The 20,745-nt window shown below is 54.6% G+C and overlaps 1 protein-coding gene across 1 annotated transcript; it reads left to right on the top strand.

The window, feature by feature from the left end:
* The first annotated feature begins 505 nt into the window (after nt 1-505).
* On the top strand, nt 506-17,072 carry CARD10 (caspase recruitment domain family member 10). Its single transcript, XM_074167517.1, has 21 exons — nt 506-512; nt 2,426-2,671; nt 3,017-3,154; nt 3,476-3,801; nt 5,715-5,897; nt 6,239-6,394; nt 6,524-6,649; nt 6,823-7,017; nt 7,116-7,262; nt 8,033-8,148; nt 8,404-8,444; nt 9,134-9,254; nt 9,725-9,905; nt 10,732-10,855; nt 11,206-11,446; nt 11,754-11,823; nt 12,172-12,271; nt 12,745-12,903; nt 15,105-15,226; nt 15,873-15,988; nt 16,234-17,072. Exons 1-21 carry the CDS (start codon nt 506-508, stop codon nt 16,439-16,441), a joined length of 3,123 nt encoding a protein of 1,040 aa, XP_074023618.1. The 3' UTR covers nt 16,442-17,072.
* The last annotated feature ends 3,673 nt before the right edge of the window (nt 17,073-20,745 follow it).

The following is a 20,745-nucleotide window of genomic DNA, read 5'->3' as shown; positions in this document are numbered from 1 at the left end:
GTAGGACCCTGGCTGGGAGGCCAAGCGGGGCACCCCCTTCCCCCGCCGGTCTGTCGGGAGGTGAAGCCGTGTGTGTTTCGGAAGAGAAGTCACTGGCGAGCCACATCCTTCCGGAGAGCAGCTCCATCCCGGGGCTAAGGGGGAGTGGCGGGGGAGGAGGGGGGGGGGAAGACGGGACAGACGCAGAGGAAAACCCTTCCCTAGCTCGCCCAGGTGAGGAGCAGCTGGAGAGTCTCAGAAAGCGGGAGAGGCCAGGGGAGGAGGCCGCCCCCGCCCCGCCGGTGAGTGCCACCGCGACCCTCGGGGGGCGGGCAGGGCTGGGCTCTCCATTGCCCGGGGGGTTGCCGGTTCCCTCCCAGCCGGCTGGAGGAGGGAGGGACGGACGGAGGGAGGGAAGGAAGGTGCAGCAGGGTGGGGAGGGCGCTTCAGACACACCTGCCGGGGCGGTGAGACGGCGGCGGCGCGGAGCGGTGCGGAGCGGGGCGCAGCCCGGCCGGCGGCGGGGATGGCGGGTAAGGGACGAGCCCCTGGTCGGGAGCGGGGGACGGGAGCTTCTCCCCGGGCCTCGCGGAGCCCTCGGGGGCGGCGCAGCCCCGCTGTGTCCCCCTCTGCCGCCGCGCCCGACGGCATCGCCCCGGAGCGGCTGGGGGCGTGAGTCTCGCCCGAGCTCTGGGTGGAATGCGGTGATGGTGGGGTGTTTGCTCCTCTTCTCCTCCTCTTTCCCAGCCACCTCCTCAGGGATGGCCTCTGGCTGGCCATTCTTCGACAAGAGTCTTTGGGCTGGCCGAAAGGGGAAGCACTGCCTCCCCCCTTAGCCCCCCCGGCCTGGAGGGGCCGCGGCGGGCGGGAGGAGGGGTACCGGCTCCCAGACCCCTTCGCTTCTCTCTCTTTCTTTCTCTCAGCCGAGCCTGCCTGCCGAGAAGCTGGTCTCTGCTTGCACAGTCGGCTTGGGTTTCTTGGAGAAACCCTTTGATTTACAGGCATAAATCTGCTGCCGAGGAGCGGAGCTCAAAACAGCGCAACTTCTGTGACCTGCTGTCGCGTCCTCCTTCAGCATACTTGTGTCTCTGTGGCAAGCGAGCCTGTCCCAAATGAGAGAGATCAGTTTCTCCAAGAAACAGAGTTTGTTTTCTGTATTCAACCTAGGATGATCCAGATCTATATCGGTATTTAGACTCCTAAGCCCTTTAGTGGTGGAAATCAGACACTTGAGTGTCTTTTGTGGATTCAACAATTCTCTTTTCCTATTATCATCCAGCAGATCCTGAGCCTCCCATATTTCTGCTTGGAGGATTAACTTCTTGTCCAGCTCTCTCAGCCGTCCTCCTTGCTGTGTTAGTTGGCTGTCTGAAATCGCATGATATCATTCTCACCACAAGAAAGGAAAAAAAAAAAACAAACCAGAACCCAAAACCCAGAGAAAAGGAAAGGGAGATTTCCTTCTCTCTGCCTTCATACAGCATGAACCTCTACACTGCCCCTGGGGATGTTTGTATAGATGGGGCAGGAAAGCTGGACTTGATGCTAGCACCAGAGTGGCAGGTAACAGTGCGTACTGGAGAAGAGAAATGGCTTCTAGGTCTCAGAAGGTAATTTGCTGTGCTTTGCCTTGCCAGCTAAAAGGATACGTGGTGGCCTGTGAAACAGATCTTATTCTCAAGTGAAAATGAGTAATGCTGGTTGAGTTGATATACAGCTGGGAAGAGAGATCCTTGCACATACCTGTTCCATTGCAGCTTGTAGGACTTAATAGAGCAGGTTCACCACTGCTGTAAGGATTTTCGGCCCATGAACTTCAAGGGGTCACTCTTGCTTTATTTGGTTGACAGAGGGGTTGCCTTGTTGCTACATATTTCCAGAGCTCCACACAGATGTGTGGAAGATACGTGGAAGATACATGGAAGATATACTTCTGTGATTCCCCATTGACTCCAGTACCTGTAACCAATGTGTGCTATGGAACAGTGCCCTTGAGAACTTCAGCTTGGTCACTGACACTTGTGGCATGCACAGGGTAAATGGATCCCCAGGGAAAACCCTCCTCTCCAACCCCACTATGAGAGAACATGTCCCAGGCTGTGAAAACTCTTGCTCCTGAGAGTTTCCTGTTCTCAGGGATGGAGAAAAAGGGAAGATGTGTGAGGGTCAGGGGGATTTAAAAGTACTTTGGGGATGAAGGTGACTTCTTTGCTCGACTTCCTACTGTATATGCACCTAACTTCTTTATGAACCACTACCTTCTGCATATCTAAGGCCCTGGGTGGACACTCAAGATCCCGCTGGACCAATTTGTATGTAAAATGGCTTCTGATGTATCTGAGTCCCACTTGTAAGACTATCAAATCATTTGCAGGATCATACCTCGACTCATGTTCTCCCATGCCTACTCATGCCTTTTACCCTGTGCTACTCCATCATTCCTCAGACCTCCTCTTTCCTTTTATCCTCCCAGCCCTGGAGAATGCCTCTCTCCAAGCCTGCAGCCTCTCGGAGCAAGAGGAGGAAGAAGACACCATCTGGGAGAAGATTGAGAGTGCACGGCACCAGCTGACCCGCTCCCTGAACCCTGCAAAGCTCACCCCGTACCTGCGCCAGTGCCGTGTGATAGATGAGCAGGATGAGGAGGAGGTGCTGAATTCATGCCGTTTCCCGTGCAAGAGCAACCAGACAGGTGGGAGAAAGCACAAACTTGCACTTAGATGGGCCTGGTTTGTTGGGGACAACCTGGTTTTGACACACAGTGGATGCTACCCAGCATGTGGTGGTGTGGCCTCCTGGTCCCTCCCACTTGCAGTGCTACCCCTGGCTTTGTTGTTCTCTGAGATGCTCTGCAGCCAGACCTCCCTCTTGTCCTCTGTGCCTCCACCCCGAGTGCACGCAGAGGAGGGCAGTGCTTCCAAACCCATTCCCTCCTCCGGCCATTCCCGTTCTTGTGGATGGAAGCAGAACTGGTGGAGATACTGTTTTCTCTCTGGTTTGCAGGAAGTTCACCCGAGCTTTTTATCTCTTCTTCCAGGTTACCTGATGGACATCCTCCGGCGCCGTGGGAAGCGAGGCTACGAAGCCTTCCTGGAGTCTTTAGAGTTCTACTACCCAGAGCACTACACCCGGCTGACAGGGAGGGAGCCAGCCCAGCGCTGCTCTATGATCCTGGGTAGGGACAAGTGCTCTGTCCCCCCTTCAGCTGCTGCTTGTGTGGGAAGGGCCAGAAATCTGTGCATGTGCATGTATGAAGCCCTGATTCATGCTACCTGTGTGCAAGGAACCCCAACAGTTCTGTGCTCTGGATCTGGAAGGGAGGGGCCATAGGTATGTGTGTGGTGGACTGTGGTGCCATAAACCTGGGACAAGAAGGGCTGCAAACCCACAGAAGAGCTTGGCACCCCTTGATGGAAAACACAACGTTGGGTTGCTTTTTTTTAGGGTTACCTCTGTCTCAGCAGCCAGGACCTGATTCTCCTTTGTCTCCCCTCAGATGAGGAAGGCCCTGAGGGACTAACTCAGTTCCTGATGATGGAGGTGAAGAAGGTGAGGGCTCAGCGGAAGGAGCACCTGCTGAAGGAGCACCAGCTCCAGGTGAAAAACCAGGCATTGGAGCAAGAGCAGGCCCGGCTGGAGCAGCAGCTGCAGGAGCTCCTGAAGGTGCAGGAGCGTTGCAAGCGCCTGAGAGAGGAGTGGGACACCAACAGTGTGGAGCTGCTGAGGCTGAAGGATGAAAATTACATGATGGCCATGCGCTATGCGCAGCTCTGTGAGGAGAAGAACATGGCCGTGCTGCGGAGCCGGGACCTGCAGCTGGTGGTATGGCCCCACAGGGATTACAGGGGTGGGCAGTGGGAGGTGGTAGGGGTCTGACAGCCAAGGGGGGATGCATGCGGATGTCCGTGTGTGGTGGCCTGTGAGCGTGAAGGAGCTGATGACAGGTGGGACTTGTGTTGGGGTGAGTGCCCCTGCTTTTGATGGGGTGTGTGCCCTGAGCAGGGCAGAGCATCCAAGTCATGGGCATGGCGTGGGAGACTGGCCACTGTCCTGGGACAGCTGGAGATACATCACCTAGAGGAGTCAGAACCAACTCCTCAGAGGAGCTGCCAGGGCAATACCTTCCCTGGCAACTCTCAGCTCTCAGCCTGGCCATTGGTACCATGAGGTGCCCTGTCTTCTGTGTGTACTCGCTGTCCTGCTTTGCCTGCTCTGCTGATGGGCGCCTGTGCTGTGTCCGGGCAGCACAGGCATGCAGCAGGCAGCTGATTCTGTCAAGCTGCGTGTTTGTCTTTTGCTCCTTCCCCAGGAAAGGGCTTGCATTTTCCTCTTTTTAGCGAGAATGGTGGCTGTGCAGCCACCCTCACACGGGGCGCTGGGTGCCTGCGTGCTGCCTGGACCTCTGCCCAGCCTGCCTTGATGCTCAAAGGAGCATTTTTGCCCAGGCTCTGCCTCCCTTCTCCCTGCTGCTCTCCACCGCCTCCTCGTCTCATGACGTTTTGGAGACTCATGCTGCATACCTGAAGGAATTCGTGACACTGCACTCCATCTGCCAAGCTCTCACCTCCAGCAAACACACGCCCATTTCCTGCCTGGGCAAGGACAGCCCTACCTTGAATCTATTAATAACCCAGTTTCCTTAGTGCTCTGTTGCCTCCTGGCATTCCCCCCACCAGTCTGGGCCTGGACCTTTCACGTAGCCCCACGGTTATCTTTTATTCCTCATCCTGCTCTGCCAGCCTCCCCTACCTTTTATCCAGTATTCCTGCCAATGCCAGCTCCCCTGGGCCTCCAATGCCAGCTCCCCTGGGCCTCCTCTGAGCAGGGAGGCGAACTGCTTGCCAGTGACTGGGGTGGAGAAATCCCCCTGGAAGCAGGGTGGGCCATCAGGTCCCAGCCTGCCTTTCCCTCTTGGTGTCCAGGTCCAGAAGTGGCCGGTCCCCGAAAGCCATTCTAGGTCTTTTGGGCAGATATGCAGAAGTAACCTGGTTCCCGACTCCCTCCTTGGCAATTTTGGCAGTGCTGCTTAGTTCTTGGTGGCTTTGATAGGTTTCCCTTGTCCCGTTTGCACTCAAAGCCTTACCTGGCTGTGAAAATCTGGTTCTGTGATCACCCTCATCAGTTGTTACAGGTCTTTGAGGACCTTCCTTGCTCCTAAAAGTAACTGACCTCCCCTGTCTACAGTGATATGTTGGTGGAGGAGTGTGAGATCAGGCCAGGGTGTGATGATGCATCTGTGGTACTCTGCAGCCTCCAGCAGCTTGAGCCTAAAATCCTTCCCAGGCCAGAGGTGGCCTCCTTGCACTGGATAGCCTCCAGTGGATTTTTCTGCTGCAAATCTGTTTCTCAGCTGTTCTAGGAGCTGGGAAGCCGTTGAGAGACTCATAGCTGCTGGCCCTGGCAGTGCAGCAGAGGTTCCTGATCCACCCAGGGTCAAGGCCAGCTGCACTGAGGATGCCCTAAGGTAGCAAGAAAATTGTTGCACCAAGAGAGGATCCTGAGACTGAATGCGCTTACGCAATTGCATCTTCCTCCTTTGCCCTGCAGGGAAAAGCTTTTGTGTGCAGCTGTGCTAACCCTGGCCCAACAGGAGGATAGTCCTTCTCGTGGTTGCCCAGCCCTCGCCTTCCTCGCCCCCAGACCCTTCTGCCCAGCATCCTCTCTGCTTCACTCTCCCACTAAGGCAGAGGTACAGGGCTGTGTGTGTCAGACTCTGTTTCTTCCCTGGGTTGCAGGTGGACCAGCTGAAATGCAAAGTGACCAGCCTGGAGGAGGAGTGCAGCCTGCTGCGGAAACAGGCATCTGTGCTGCCCCAGCGAGAGGCAGAGGAGCGGGGCCACCCTGACACCGTGTCCGAGCTGTGGGCTGAGAACCAGCGGCTCACGGCATCACTGCAGGAGCTGCAGGGCATGTTGCAGGTACCTGGCGGGGCAGGGCAGGTGCCAGGTCACCTCCTTTCCTGGGGCACTCCCAGTGCTTGTGGACATGGCACTGGAAAGATGGAGGAAATCACTGTCCTAGGCTGGCCTGTCTCTTCCTCTGGGCATATTGCTTGGCTGTGGTGGCTAGCATTGCTTCTGGGCCTGTTTCCAGCTCTGTGACTCTTGGATGTGCTCACAAGTGTGACTTTGTGCCTTGGAGCACACAGTAGATTAATGCAGGTGTGATGATGGGAGTTGTGCCAGTCTGCCTGTCACTGCCCTGGACTGGTGCTCCCTCAGTGCTTGTGGTGCAGTGATGGTACTCTCTCACCTCCTAGACGCCTGGTGAGGGCCCAGTGCCAGGCTCTGAGCAGATCCTGCTGGACATCCTGGAGCACGACTGGAAGGAAGCCCAAGATGACCGGCAGGACCTCTGCCAGAAACTCAACTCCTTGCAGAATGAGCTGCAGTGGGCTGAAGAGCTGAGGGATAAGGTAGAGCATCCTTCACCGCTCCCCTTCCCCATGCACTGAGCAGGGCCTGGAAGAGAGGGGAGGGAGGGGGCTGGGAAGCCACAGCAGTCACTTCCAGGAGGGCTAATGCTCGCTGCTTGCTGTTGCCAGTACCTCCAGGAGGTGGAAGATCTGCAGCTGAAATACCGGACGCTGCAGAAAGACTGTGATCTCTACAAGCATCGTATGAACACAGTGCTGCTGCAGCTGGAGGAGATTGAAAAAGAGCGGGACCAGGTAAATTGCTCTCCCCCTTGGCTCTCTGCCTTCCAGCAGGACCAGGGCTTTTTTCTCTGCTCTGGATACCCCCTCCTTCCCCAGTGGATCTTCTTCATCCATGCCAGGGTGGGAGGTTGGGATTAGCAGTGCAGTGCTCTGCTTCTTCTCACTCTCAGCCTGGCTCCTTGCAGGCAATCCAGAGCCGCGATGGGGTGCAGCTACAATACTCCCAGAGCCTGATCGAGAAGGACCAGTACCGCAAACGCGTGCGGGCCCTGGAGGAGGAGCGGGACGAGCTCCTAAGCAAGCTGAGCCAGGCAGAAGGGCTGAACAGCACTCTGGAGGCACAGCTGCAGCGGTGCCAAGGCAGCCGCAGCTTGGGCAAGGTGAGGGTGGCTAGAATGAAGGGAGAACAGAGAAGGCAGAGGGGTCAGGATTGGTTTCTGGGGGACGCAATGGGATGATGAAGTCCCTTCTTTCCCAGATGTGCAGCTCTTCCTACTCCCTCTGCTCCAACCTCAGCAGCACCTGGAGCCTCATAGACAACCCTACCAGCTTTACGACTGGACTTGTGGATGCACTGGGGGTTTCTGCTATCCCGTTCCCAGGGGATTCGGCCATCCAGAGCATGGTGAGTGCTTGACCATGAGAGGCAGACCCTCAGCTGAGGTCAGTGGTGACCCACGCTGCTCAGGAAGGGCACAGAGGCATTGAAGCAGGTTCATCGTGGGGCTATGACTTGGTGGAAGTCTGGGCATGGGGCGATGTGTAAGGTGGGAGCAGATCCCAGATGCAAAGCTTTGTTCTCGCAGCCTCTGACGAACCAGCCAATATTGCACCAAAGTGTGCAGCACTCAGCTGGGTGGGAAAGATGGGGAGGTGAAACTGTCTTCATCTCTATGACACCATAGAAATCAACAGTCTCATGTAAGATGTTATCCTCCCCCAAAAGCTGTTTAATCTACACATGCTGAGGAAGAAATCCCAGCTCTTTTGAACCCTGTAGCAGCATCGTGTTGTTTTTAAGGGAGTCAGGTTCTTTCCTTTGACTCTGAACTCTCAGTCTAGAGCACCCTAAAATGGGCAGTCCCACAGGTTGCTCACATCTCTGGGTGTGTGGTGGCTAAAAGTGAGATATAAGGACAAGGTTGGATATTCCCTTCATTTCCTACTACTCCCACAGCTCGTACACTGCAAAAAGATGGGGACGCAGTGTCATGCATCTCCATCCGTGCTCTCTCCTTGGGAAAGCAAGGTGCCCCTGGGTGTTTGGAGGGATGTGGATGGTCCCTGAAGAGCCATGTGGTACCCGAGGAGCTGTTTGCAGCCTGACCTGAAGTGAGGGGAGAGGTGGTGCTGGGTGTTAGTGTTAGCAAGTGTCTCTCTTTCACTCTGCCCAAGGAGGTGACTCCTGACAGCGAGAAGGATATCAACCGCCTTTCCACCTTCCCTTTCCCTCCGTGCATTGGCTCCATCCTCCGTCGGCAGCGGGAAGATAGGTGCATGCCCTACAAAAGGTGATTACTGGGGGCTGGTTGAGGCTGTCTCTCCTCTGTGGGGGTTGTGGGGGCCAGGGAGAGCAGGCTGGCAGGGGAGGAGGGAACCTGGAGTGGGGACTGAGAGTGGGAAGGCTGGCTGGGAGCTGTGTGCTGGCTGGGGGAGAGTGCTTCTAGGGGGCACGGGAAGGCTGTGGGGATGGGGTTGAGAGCAGGATGCAAACAGGCTTTGGAAAAGCTGCTGCCTCACAGCTCCCTTTTGTGTCTCCTTTGTAGCTTGTCCTGTGGCTCCTTTAGCAGCATTGAAGATGCAACAGGTACCAGGGTAGGGGCTTTCCCCAAGGGGCTTAGCTAAAAATAAGTGGTGGCTGTGGGGAGAGGGGTTGGACAACTGACCCTCCCTCATGTCTTTGGTTTGTGCAGCTCACTGCGGGGGTCCTGCACCCATAGCAGGAAGCTATGGACCCACATTTCCCTTGGTGCCTTGCTAGGCACAGCAGCTGGAAAAGCTGGCTTTTCCTCTGCAGAGCAGATAGCCATTCACATCAGGTCTATTTAATTCATGGAGAACTGGATGTGGAGTTGGGGGAGTAGGTAACAGAGGAGAGAAGTGCCTTTGCCCTGGGGTGTTATTGGATATTCCCTTCATCTGCTACTACCTGGGTGATGTGTTGTAAATCTCCTGGAGTGCAGTTCCTGATGCTGGCAGGTCTTGTGGAGGGTGCTGGTGGCTGATGTCCAGGCACATCCACATGGCCCTGGCTGCTGCTGCCTTCTGACTGAAATACTTATGAAGGGAGTGAAGATTTGCTTGTTCCCAGGAGACATGGGAAACCCTTTCATGAGGGTGACTGTTCAAAGCCTCCCTGCAGCCTCAGTTTCCCAGTCAGATGCTAGGAAATGCTCAGGAGAGGGTGACAGACCCTTGCTACCCCAAGAACATGAGTTCCCTGCAGCGCTCGGAGAGGTGATGTGCCCCCTCTCTCCTTCTTGCTCTCTTTCCTAGGCAGTGGTTTTGCTAGCGCCTCGCTTGGGGCCTTCTCCTCTTCTTCCAGCAGCACCTACGCCAGGGTGAAGTCGGAGATCTGCTTGTCCATGCTTCCCAGTCGTGAGGAGGTCACTAGGAGGTGACTGCTGCTCTCTGAGCTAAGCACTCTGAAACAGTTGCTTGGGAGAACGTGTGGTGCTGGGGGACCAAGTTTGGGAGATCCTTCCTTTTTGTCTTCCCCACCTTGAGGGCTCTTTCACTAGTGGGAGAGGAGAGAAATGAAGATCCTATAGTCCTTGCTTCCTAATGGGACTCCATTTTTTTTGTGCTGTCCCATATGTTACAGCAGGGGTGGAGATATTGCCTGGGCTGGAAACACACCTGTCTAGGTAGGGACAGGACTGTGGGAACCCAGCTTTGGGGTGGGATGGGTCGTGGGGGTTCATAAGCTCTGTGTGTGTGACCTGGTGATGGCTGTGAATCATGAGCTCTGCACCGCAGTGCTCAGTACAATAAATACCCTGTAGCTGGGCACAAGGCCTGAGGGACCAGTTCTTAGAAAAGGCAACACACTTCAGGTATGCTGGACTTGGCGTTTCTCCTTGCCAGGTCACTGGTGGTACAGCTCACTAGCATGGGTCACCCTAGCAACACTTCACCCCAGAAGAAGAGGCTCGGAGCAGACATCTCCATCCTTGGAGGGAACAGGACAGGGATTTATGTCCAGTGGGTCAAGCCAGGCTCACGAGTCGAGGATGCAGGACTCCGAGAAGGGTGCCGGCTCATTGAGGTGAGTCCGGGAGCGGGCTTGCTTTGTGGGTTTGCAAGGGATCAACTTGGGATGATGCAAGGAGTGTGGTGTGATCCCCAGTACAAGCTGACCTCTACCCAGCTTGAAGTCCACCTCCGTTTCTCTTGCTTCCCAGGACTGCTCCCTGCCTGGAGCTTTCGGCAGCACAAACACCCATCCAAGTGCCATGGCACTTGAGTGTACCTATGCATGTAAAAATACTGAGACTTGAAACATTTTCTCCAGCTGTGGGAGGGGAGAAACAAAAAGGAATCAACACAGATTAAGATAGCAACGTGGCTATGTGTCCCTGGAGTTGTCTGTCACCTTGTAGTGTTTCAGAGCAGTTTGCATCCCGCACGTGCTTGTTGCAAAGCCATCAATTCTGGAGCAAGATTTCTCGGGCCTTCGTGACCCTCTTGAGCTATAGAGAATAATTGCTCTGCAGAAAGCTCCTGGAGGGAGGGAAGGGCGTTTGTTTTGGCAAGAAAGACACCACTTGAAATACAGCTACGCTACTTGAATTAATATCCCACCTGTAGCTGAAAATAAACCAGCTCTCCCACCCCCACTCCCACACGCGTTCATGCACACACGTTTGCTTTCACAGCAGCCCAGCTTCCAGACTGGGTGGTGGCTGGCAGCAGGTATTTTGAAGGCAGAGGAGGGAACCAGAGGCAGACTGTGGATGCCTTGTCCTTGGTTAGAGCTTTCTCTGGGCCTGCCTCGCTCTGTGACATCTCTTGCGTAACCCTGATGAGTGAGGGGGCTGGGGGGGAGCCTGCTCTTCTGGCCTCTATGTCTAATGGCATTGGGTCCTTGCCAGCTGAGAGTGCCATCGCTGAAGGAAGAGGTGCTTTCCCTGGAGAACTGCACGCGGGAGGTCGCCTACCTGAGCCTGCTGCATTGGGATGAGCCCTCCAGTCTTGTCTTTCAGATGGACCTGGAAGGTAAGGCCCTGGCGCTGGGTCTCCTTTTGAGCCTGAGCTCTCTGCCTCCCTTTTCAGACCCTCCACCCACCCCTGGAGGAAGATCTCAGTTATTCTCTCTCCTCTCCTGTTTGGTCCTAGGCCACCATGTCTGACACAGGGGTTGGCCGTATCTCCGGTAGCTTTCCCTGTCTGGTGTGACATGTGCATCCTCTGAGTTACAGGATGGAGGTACAGACCTTCTGTCTGTTTGCCTCCTCTGCACCCCCCACCCCGATCTGTAGTGTTGCAGCTGTGCTGGGAACGTGCCTGTCTTGTTGGTGACGGTTGTTTCCTATGTCCCCACTGGTGACCTGTGTCTCCCACTCCAGGATACCAGCCTTTGCGTGAAGCCCTAGAAGAAGGGAAGAAGTTTTCTGGAGACTCGTTCTACGTACGCACCAACTTGTCCCTCTTGGAGTCGTCAGACCCTTATGCGCTGTGTGTCAAGTGTCGGGAGATTCTCCATGTCACGGACACCATGCACAAAGGGCGGCTGGAGTGGTACTGCTCTCGCGTTGATCCCTTGACCATGAGGGACCTGGACAAGGGGACAGTGCCCAACTACAGCAGGTAACCAGGGTGAGGGGGAAGGCAGGGGAGTACCTGGGGGTACCCACTCGATTTCTCTGTGGTGATCATCCCCTAGAAGTCTTGAGAGGTGTAGATTCGACTCTTGATAGTGTGGGCTGCCCAAGACTTGAATAGGGGACCAGTGCAGTAGTGTTTGGATGCCCTTGAGTGACTGGGAGTTTGAGTGAGGGCTTTGATATATCTATGCTTCAGCAAGTCTCTGTGGGGTTTGGCGAAGAGGGTTACAGCAGGCTATGGTCCCTGGGGGCTCTAGAGTTGCTTGAGGGCAACTTCTCTGTCTTTTCAGGGCTCACCAGCTATTGAAGATCCAGGAGAAGGGCCAGATGCCTGGGCAGCAGAGGGGCCACAAAAATAATGTAAGCCAAAGAAGCCAGCAATGAGAGCTCTGTGTGTGTGCCTATGGCCACCCCACCACCTCAGCACTCAATCTGCCCCACTCTGATCGTAAACAAACTCCTATAGAGGTGGCAGCTGGGTTAGCAAGCAGAGCAGGGGATTACAGCCCAGGCAGTATTACTGCTCTGTGGCTGCTTTCCTACCTCCTCCCTGCTTCTCAGACTGAACCTGGTGGGCAGCAGACCTGGTCCCATGCTTTTTTGTATGTGCGCTCCATCCCATTTGCCAGTGGGTGTTCTGCAGTTCTGTTCCCTGTGTGCGTGAAATGGTCTATGCTCTCAGTCTTATTGCCCTCGCTTTCTTCTCAGCTAAAGAAACGGGCCTTGGACCAACTGCGCCTGGTGAAATCCAAACCACAGAGGAGCTCAGAACAGCCCCCTCAGCAGCTGTGGCTGGACCCCTGCTCAGGTGAGCTGTTACCCCTGCACCTGCCCCATCAACTTTGGAGTCCCAGTTGTCCCCTGTGGGCATTGAAGGGATATTGGCATCTGGGATGCCTCAGTCTCTTTGCCCGGGGTCCCTTCCCAAAATCCCCTGATGGGATTTTGGGAAGCCCATGCTCCTTTTCAGAGGCTCTATGGGGCTTTCTATTGTTTCTGTGATTCTTGGCGTCATCTAACTTTTTGTGGAGAAAAAACTGGCGTGTAACTTGAGGGAGTCCCAGGAAATGGGCAAGGGTGGACTACAGCCAGGGTATCTGCCTATGGGTGAGTGCTGTAACCAGGGCAAGATCTCTCCTGGGACATAGGATGGTTGGTAGGTGCCTCTATGAGTCAGGATGAGGGGATGGTACAGGAAGAACAGAATGGTCTTGGGCTAGTGGCAGCCTCGTCACTCATGTTGTCACCTTTGGCTTTCTCTTCTTTGCTCCTGTCTTCCAGACCCGGACATGAGCCTGAAGCCTTACAGCCTGGTGCGCCCTGTGGTGGTCAAGACACCCCGTCCTGTGGTGCTGTCACCTAACTGCATTGCACCACGGCTCATCAGGAACCTGCTGGACTTGCCCACCTCTCGCCTGGACTTCCATGTGTGCCCAGCAGGTAGGCAGCAGTAAGTGGTTGATATGTGCAAGGCTGCTTTAGGAGCATGTGGCTGAGTGAGGTAGAATACACAAGTCTCCTACTTCCCAGGGTTGTTGTCCCCTTTTACCTCCTGCCACTTCTTAGCCATACAGTGGAAGGCCAAGGTGTTGGTCAAGGATGTCACTTTCATGGAGGCCTTAGTTCAGTTCTGGGAAGAGGTGCTCTTAGTCCTGGAAGCATGAGATATGATCTCATAGGACTGTTGGAGAGGTCACGAGGTGTCTCTTCAGTGGCTAAGAGTGGAGGTCTCTCAGTCTTCCCAGACAATACCTGTTGATAGGTCACGTTTTTGGGCAGAGTGTCTGCAAGATGCTCCCTCTTATTTTTAACTGCGTTCTATCCCTGTCTATCTGGCCCACAGGGAAGCCAGCCCTCCCTTCTGGTCTTCTGAGGCATGGGGATCCTCTCTCTTCTCTTGAGTGGGTGCCAATGGCATTGCCTTGCTGCTCTGGGTGCCTCTTCCCAGAGATGAAGCCTCTGGCTGAGGTGTGATCTGCAGGTTGACTTCATACCAATTCTTCCTCCCCAGGGACAAGAGGATCCAGCCTTAATGCTGTCATCCTTCTTCCTGCAGTGTGAGGCTGCTGGGAAAAGGGCTTTTTTCCCATAGGGAATTTTCACAGAGGACAACTCCTTCCCCCTACTTCCTCCTCCCTTCTCCATCTCTCTCCTTTCCCTGTGTTTAGAATTCTCCCTTTGCCAACTGTGGGACTGAAAAATGAGTTGATATATTTTTTTTGGGGGGTGGTGATGGAGGTAGTGGAAGGTCTCTGGTTTGCTGAAGAAGGATGGCTCCACAAACTTTGTCCGCTGAGCTTCTTATCTGAGTGACTTGGCCATATATCCTGTCCTACTGAGCCCTCTGCAGGGTCCCCCTCACATTGCATAGGGACATGCTTCGAAGCCACTACTGCAGCTAGAGACTTTACACCGAGGGCAAAACCTCGGTTCTTCCGTGTCAGTTTTGCCTGTTGTGAGGGAAGGAAGGTGATCTGGGAGTCTCGAGTTGTTTCTCTTTCCTTCACTGCTTATATTTTCCCTGGAAGAACTCTCTAGCCAGTGCAGTTAGTAAAAGCCAACTGATCTTCCACAGGAGCCTGCTGCCCCCAAAGGAAGCAGATGGCTTTGCAGGATCCAGCTCTGCCTGGGAAGTACCTGTGCCCACCAGGCAGAGGTAGCAGTGGATGCACAGCCGGCCTGGAACTTGGAAGAGCTGGAATGTGCTCAGGGGAGCTGGAACGTGCTCTGTACCCAGTTCCAAACCGGCCTTCTCCAAAATTCAGTATTTTATTTCTATCTTAGGGGTGAGCAGCTCCTACAAGCCTTGTTAGGTTCCCCGCTTGTGTTTCAGTGGCTGTGTGGGCAGCTGCCGAGGGCAGCAGGTAGAGCCTGGAGCCTGCTTCAGCCATGCCAGGCTGCAAAGCCTGTGGCTTCCAAGTGAGGTCTCCATGTGTGCATTGTCTCGTATTCTGATGGGAGTTCCTGGAGGTATCTGGCAGTCGTTGCTTCAACCTGGCTGGACATCACTGTCCTGCCAGCTCTGCCCCCAGTTTTCTGCCTCAGCATCACCTCTCTGCTGCTCTCCTGCCTGGAACTGGCTTGCCTAGTGGGTGCTGTCCTTCTACATCCCGGTAGGGGTGCGGGAGAGGTGGCTCATGCTGCCACCACAAAAGGAGGTTCAGCTTGCTCCCCATCTTCTTCCCACTCTCCCATGCCAAGGTGCATGCTTCCCTTGCTTCCTCATCCCAGCCGCTCACTGGAGCCATCTATGAGCCAGTGCAGCTCACAAATCTGGAAAAATAAAGTGATTATTTTTCTGCTGTACTCTGTTACGGAGGGGGTGAGACAGTCTGGCAGTGGGTAAGAGGAGATAATGGCTATGAGCTGGCTTAGGCTGCTGTGGTACTGCAACACAAGAGCTGCTCTTGCCCTGCAAGTTGTCTTCAGCTGTGATATCTTGCTTGTTCTGTACGCAGAAAGCTGCAGGAGATCCATGCCAACATGTAATGTTGTATAATTAGACTCGCTCTCCAGAATCCATAAACAGTGAACTCGATAAGCATCAGCGTGGCAGCAAATGTGCAGGGTCTGAGGTAGAAAATACATGCAGGAGAGAAGGGGCTGACGTTTCCCTTTTCATATCTCTTCTTGACTCATAGAGAAGCTGGCAGAAGGGGATCCCAGTGCCGCTCATGCTCAGGAGCACCCTGTGGCTAGAAGTGCCCCCCAGGACCGGAGGGAGAGTGGGCGAATCCGTATGATCCGGGAGGCGATGGAGAAGGTGCTGAGCTGTTCGGTGTGGGGAGAGAGGGCCCAGATGGGGCACCCCGTTCAGGCTGGAGGAGAGCAAGGGACAGCTGAATGGGGGAAGAGGAAGGGCAGCGTAGTGATAGAGGATTTTTTTACTTGGGGGTTGTGTAATTTGGAGGGTGTTTTAGGTGCAGGTGCTGCAGGGTTGTGAAGCAGCAGATATGGACTTTTCCCTGAATCACTGTTGAACTCAGGTGAAAGAAACGGCAACTGGGGATCCATGGGGGAGGTGGTGGGAAATGCCATACGCAGATGTGATCTCCCTGCTCTCACATTCCTCATCTTCACCAAAAGCAGCAACAGCTTTGCTCAGGGCATGTGGAGAAATGTGGGGCTGTGGGTGACAACCATGACAAAGGGAATGTGAGGATGGGCTGTGGCTGAGCCAAGGGTTCTGGTGGGCCCTGGGGCTGGGTTGGCGGTGATGGAATGGGTGACCCTGCTCTTTAATTCTCCCCTTCCCTCTTGGCCCTGTCCGTAAATCCCACGTTTAATGGAATTACTATTGGAAAAGCAATGATATTTCACAGTATGGGGTTTGATTTAATGTAACTGTCAGGGACTGGGGTTATTTTTTCTCCATTTTAATCAGTAAATCTATTCAATTTCCCTTCCAGAATAAACACTGCCTACTAGAGCTGGGAGTTCAGAGTGTGAGGGATCTAATTAAAAGTGAAATATACCCCATCGTTATCCATGTCGAGGTCACTGAGAAGAATGTTAGAGGACTCAGGTAAGAAAAGACAGAATGGCGTGGATGAAGGGTATCATGGGAGGAAAGACAAGCCCTTGTCTCTGTTTAGAGGGAGAGACAAGGATTGGGGAGAGAGCACGTGCTCTGCATGTGGTGGGGTTGGCTGCTGTGAGGGGAAAAGGGCAGGAAAACCATCTTTGTGTATGTGTGAGGGAGTTCCTGGGTGTTTTTGCCACCCTGTCTCTCTATGCCAAAGGTAACGCTTGTCCCTGTGTTTTCTCCAGGAGCTTGCTGGGGAAGGTGGGCCAGCGAGACTCAGAGGTGCTGAAGGTGTGCCGTGGTGCGGAGCAGGCTCTCCATGCTCTGCCATGCTCCTGGGCCCGTGTGGAGCCCCACGCCTGGAGCCACGCCGAGGAGCTGCCCAAAGTGGTTCGGGGATGCATCTTCCAAGAGCAAACCCGCCCGCTGTGGATTGAGGAGGGTGACGACTGAGCTGGGTGTAGTGGAGCAGGCACTGCCAGCTATCGTCCCCAAGAGATGTTCTTGGAAGTCCCTGCCTCCCCAAGCTCCTCCAGGTAGCGTGTCCTTCCTCCCTGAGGGGATGCTGGCAGCAAAGGCCCCCAGGGGTAGCCTAACTGGTCACCTTGAAGCCACCAAGAGCCAAGGAGTAATGCATGCTGCCTCCCCTGTCTGAGCTTTCTGTATTTTATTGGAGAGATGTCTTCCACCGTTATGGTGGAAACAGCCCTTGTGGGCTGTTCCCCATCACCTTGGGCTGCCCTTGTCTCTGGTATACGGTCAGATTGTCAGACGGGGAACTGTGTGGGATCAGGCTGTGTAGGAGCATCTCTCACACACGTTTGTAACCCTTCTCCCATCACCTCCGTCTCCCCTGCCCTGTGGCACTGTGTGCTCCAGGTCCTCTCTTCCCCTGTCTACCTCGCCTCTGGCCCATGGTGCAGGGAGCATGGCTCATGTGCCAATGCCCTGCTGTGTCTGGAGTGACACTAAGCTTGCAACAAACCCTTGTTTTATAGGAGCTGTACTCTTTATTGCTTGTAAATTATTAATGGAGCCTTTTATTGGCAAACTGCAATATAAAAGAGAATTAAATACCATTCATAATGGGAATGGGCATCAGGCCATGGGCTTGTGTGTTACTGGGAAGGTTCGGGTGATGCATGACGGGGTATTTTTCTCCTCTAGCTGAGGCCCAACTGCCCAGGGCTCCAGGGAAGCAGGGATCACTGCTTTTGCTGTTGTAGGACAGCAAGAGGGGTGGGGTGAGGACAGGTTGAGCATGCCACAGACCAAGCCCCCTTCCATTTCTGCTTGCCCCCTGTTTATTGAGTCCCCTCTCCCTAGTGCTGATGTTGGCCAGGTCGTTCTGGGAAAGTGAGGGAAAAGCTCACTTGATGTGTCTGGCTGAGATCCCTAGAGCTTCGCATCCCTCCATGCCCTGGTTATTGTGAAGTGACAAGCCAGCTCCCTTGTCCTCCTCGGGTACAACAGTGTGACTGAGCCCAGCTACACTGCCAGGAGAGTGGGGATCCTCTTGCCTCTCCAATCAGGGCTGTTCTCACCCTGATATGGGGCCAAGTGTGGGTTCAGACTCTGGCAGAGAGAAGATGGAGGGTTTGGGTAGCAGCAGCCGTGCTCACCCAGCCTAGCACAGTCCTGGCTCCTAACCAATCACCGTTATCAGCCCTACTATGGGAAAGAGGTGCCAGGATACCCATGCCATGGAGAGGTGGTGGTTGTTGTGGTAGAAGGTCTTTCCTGGGGCATGGAAGAGGAAAATGAGGTCTGTGGCTCTGGGAGGTTCCTTGGGGTACAAGGCTCCTGGGGTCAATGGGAGAAGATGGGCAACCAGCCCCAGAGAGTCAAGTCCTCCTTGCCCCTGCGATTAGGGCACTACCAGTGCCATGCACTTTTGAAGCTCTGAGCAAAGATTAACTTCCTGATCTTCACGGGTCCCCTGTGAGGTGTTATTTCAGGCTGTAAACCAGTTGCCTGTGTCTTTTATGAGGACGAGAGTGAAGGGGGGGGGAGGAAAGAAAATGAAAAGATTTTAACCTGCAGTCACTCAAATGTAGAGCAAAGTCCCAGATCTGCCCTGGAGCAATATAGCTCTGCTCCCAGGGAAGGGGGAACTGGTGTAACACATGGCTCCAGATGAAAACTCCCAAATGACATCCACTCCAGAGGATGCAGCCTGAGCATCCCAGCACAGCCAGCCCCCTGGGAGGGTGCTTGCCCTGCAGGCAAACAAAGTGGGACTCTTGTTGAGCTGATGAGAAGACAAGTCCCAAAGCAAGATCTCCTCCACCCCAGCATGGATTTGGCGATTACAGCCTGCATCTTTGCAGGGGAAAAAAAAGTAGTGCTTGAGTACCCAGGGAAAACACTCTGCATGAGGCACTCTGAATCAGGGCTTGACAACTCCTCCTGCCCCTGCTGGTGCTGGGAACCATCCTCAGCTTTACGGCCTAGGCTGAGGGTGGTAAAGAGCAACCCCCCCTCCCCCCATTTTGGGTAGTCAGGCTGTGCTCCCAACTTGGCATTTGCTAGCCCCCTCCCAAGTAAACAGATGTCCCCCAGCATCTCTCTAGGGCATCAGTGTTTGTCAGCAGGAGGGAAAGGGAGGCAGAGGAAGGGTGCTGGGAGGCAGGGTGGCAGTACCCAGCTCTCCAAGCAGCAGGTGCCACTGCCTTGCCTGCTCCCAGGCTTCTTCCAGGTCCTCTATCCTTCTTGTCTCCCTTGAGGCTTTCAAAATCCAGCTTCAACTTGTTCTGGACACGGGTGAGAAGCGGGGCAGAGGGCTCCAAGGCAAACATAAATGACCCTCCTGCTGCCCTGCGCACCCCAGCCCACCTTCTTTGTACCTCCAGGGGGGTGGCTGCCTGCTCAGAGGAATGAGTCACGGGTTAGGTAACAGGCAGAATGCAATTAGCAGCCCAGGGCACCAATTACCAGCTGTAACAGCCTTGTGCAAACCCCTGTAATGAGTCACCCAGAGCAAGATTTCTCCCTCCAGACAGGCGATGGGCAAGGTGGCATGTGTGCTGCCCTGGGAAGCCACCAGCCTTTTCCACGCTCTCCCCCTGCCCCAGCAGAGCTGGAGCAGTATGGGGTCTCTGTCCCATGCACCCCTCCCCCCCCCCCCCAATGATAGGTCAGCCAGCCCCACCCTGGAGCAGGATTGGGCACTGAATGGCCCCCCTATCCCTGGCACCCCAGAAGAAAGAAGTCTCTCACAGTGCAAGAAGCAGGCTGTGCTCGTCTCTACCATTGGGCATGTTCTGGTTTGTACATGGTTGGGTCTGGCCTGTTCTGCTGCCCGGCAACTCTGTACAAGGTAGCTTTGAATCATATTTCTATGTCTTTTGGGGACATCACTGAGGACCCTCTGCCTGTCTCACCCTTTGCCTCCCAGATGATCTCCTAGGCTGGGGCTGGGAGGTGCTGCAGGATGCCTGGGAGCCATGAAAGCTGCCTTTACAGCTGCCTGGGGCTGCTGGCATGCGGCTGAAGCACTCGGAGAGGTTAATTTCTGGTTCAGGAGCAGTGGCTAGCCATGGGAGCAATCCTAGTATTTAGCTCAGAGGCAGCGGATCAGTCATAACAGCTTCACATCCCTGCAGTAACGTAAGGCCTGAAGGTGGATGATTCCTCCCCCCTGTCCCAAATCAGCACAAGAAAGCATCACTATTCAAAGGGATCTAAAAATAAAACCTGCAGGGACCCCCCAGGGGGGTATGGGAGATGCTCTGGAGATGTTCTTGCTTCAGGGGAAGGCTAGGAGTCTTGGAAACTTGGAGAAATACATGGGAGGAGGGAGGAGAAGTGGATTCAGTGGTTTCTTCCTTACTAAAGAAAAAAAGATGTACCCAGGGACAGGACTGGGGTAAAATTGTGTGTGTGAGTCCTGGGGAAGCTGAACAGATAGGTTTAGCCTTGCAGGGAGGTCTTCTCTGTGTGCCTGGAAAGTGTCTGTGTCTCGACACATGGTGGGAGTGTGGAACAGAAGGACCCTGATCCCTGCCTTGACCCTCTTTTTTTAAGCTCCTGTGTGAATGGGGTGGGGGGGACTTTGCCACATGGAGCCATGACCCCACCACATTTCCCCTGAGTCCCCAACTTATTACTTTTTATTTTTATTTTTTTGGTATGCTGAGATTGGATGCCCACAGCTTGCAGCTCCCTGAGGAGGCGCTCTGATTTTGGCAGCTTATGTAGAGCACTCTCATCCTGCTGTCCCCACACGTGCTGCCACAGGGAAGCTGGGGTGGGGGTGCGGGTATTGTCCCCTTCCTGGGCTGTTAGCCTCTCTGTACCCCGCGGCTGCTCTGTAAAGTGGCCTAGAGGTAGTGGAAAGGGAACCTTCATGGTCATCTGCCCCATATCCAGCTGAACCAGCAACATCATGCAGCAATCTGTGGTGCTGACCCCAAAATTTCCCATCTGCAGTGGTCTTTGTCTTGGGAGGGGCTCTCACACCTTTTGAGGGTCTCTAATATCCCTATCCATGGGGAAGGCCTTCTCCATGCAAGACTTGCTCAGCTATACTCAGCATGCTGTGTATCATAGCTACAGGCTGCCCTCCCGGCCTTGTTAGAAGCCAGAGGGCTGGGGTGAAGGTAGCACAGGGGAGATGTACAGTCGTACCCAATGGTGGCAGGGAGTGGTGGTGGTGGTGGTGGTAAGGAGTTAGAGGCGCGAGTTTCCTCCTCTGCATGTGGGGTTCTCTGGGAGAGGAGAGCGGACCTCCCCTCTCTTCCTTGCCCAGGGAAGGG

This window comes from Numenius arquata, chromosome 2 (assembly GCF_964106895.1).
Source record: "Numenius arquata chromosome 2, bNumArq3.hap1.1, whole genome shotgun sequence".
Taxonomy (NCBI): domain Eukaryota; kingdom Metazoa; phylum Chordata; class Aves; order Charadriiformes; family Scolopacidae; genus Numenius; species Numenius arquata.
The sequence above is the reverse complement of the archived record's forward strand: the minus strand, read 5'-3'. Positions and strand labels throughout refer to the sequence as shown.

Excerpts from the sequence above, each read along its gene's own strand:
- CARD10 (XM_074167517.1), top strand. Across the intron at positions 5,898-6,238 it reads AGCTGCAGGGCATGTTGCAG|ACGCCTGGTGAGGGCCCAGT; the intron begins GTACCTGGCGGG and ends CTCACCTCCTAG. Across the intron at positions 6,395-6,523 it reads CTGAAGAGCTGAGGGATAAG|TACCTCCAGGAGGTGGAAGA; the intron begins GTAGAGCATCCT and ends TGCTGTTGCCAG.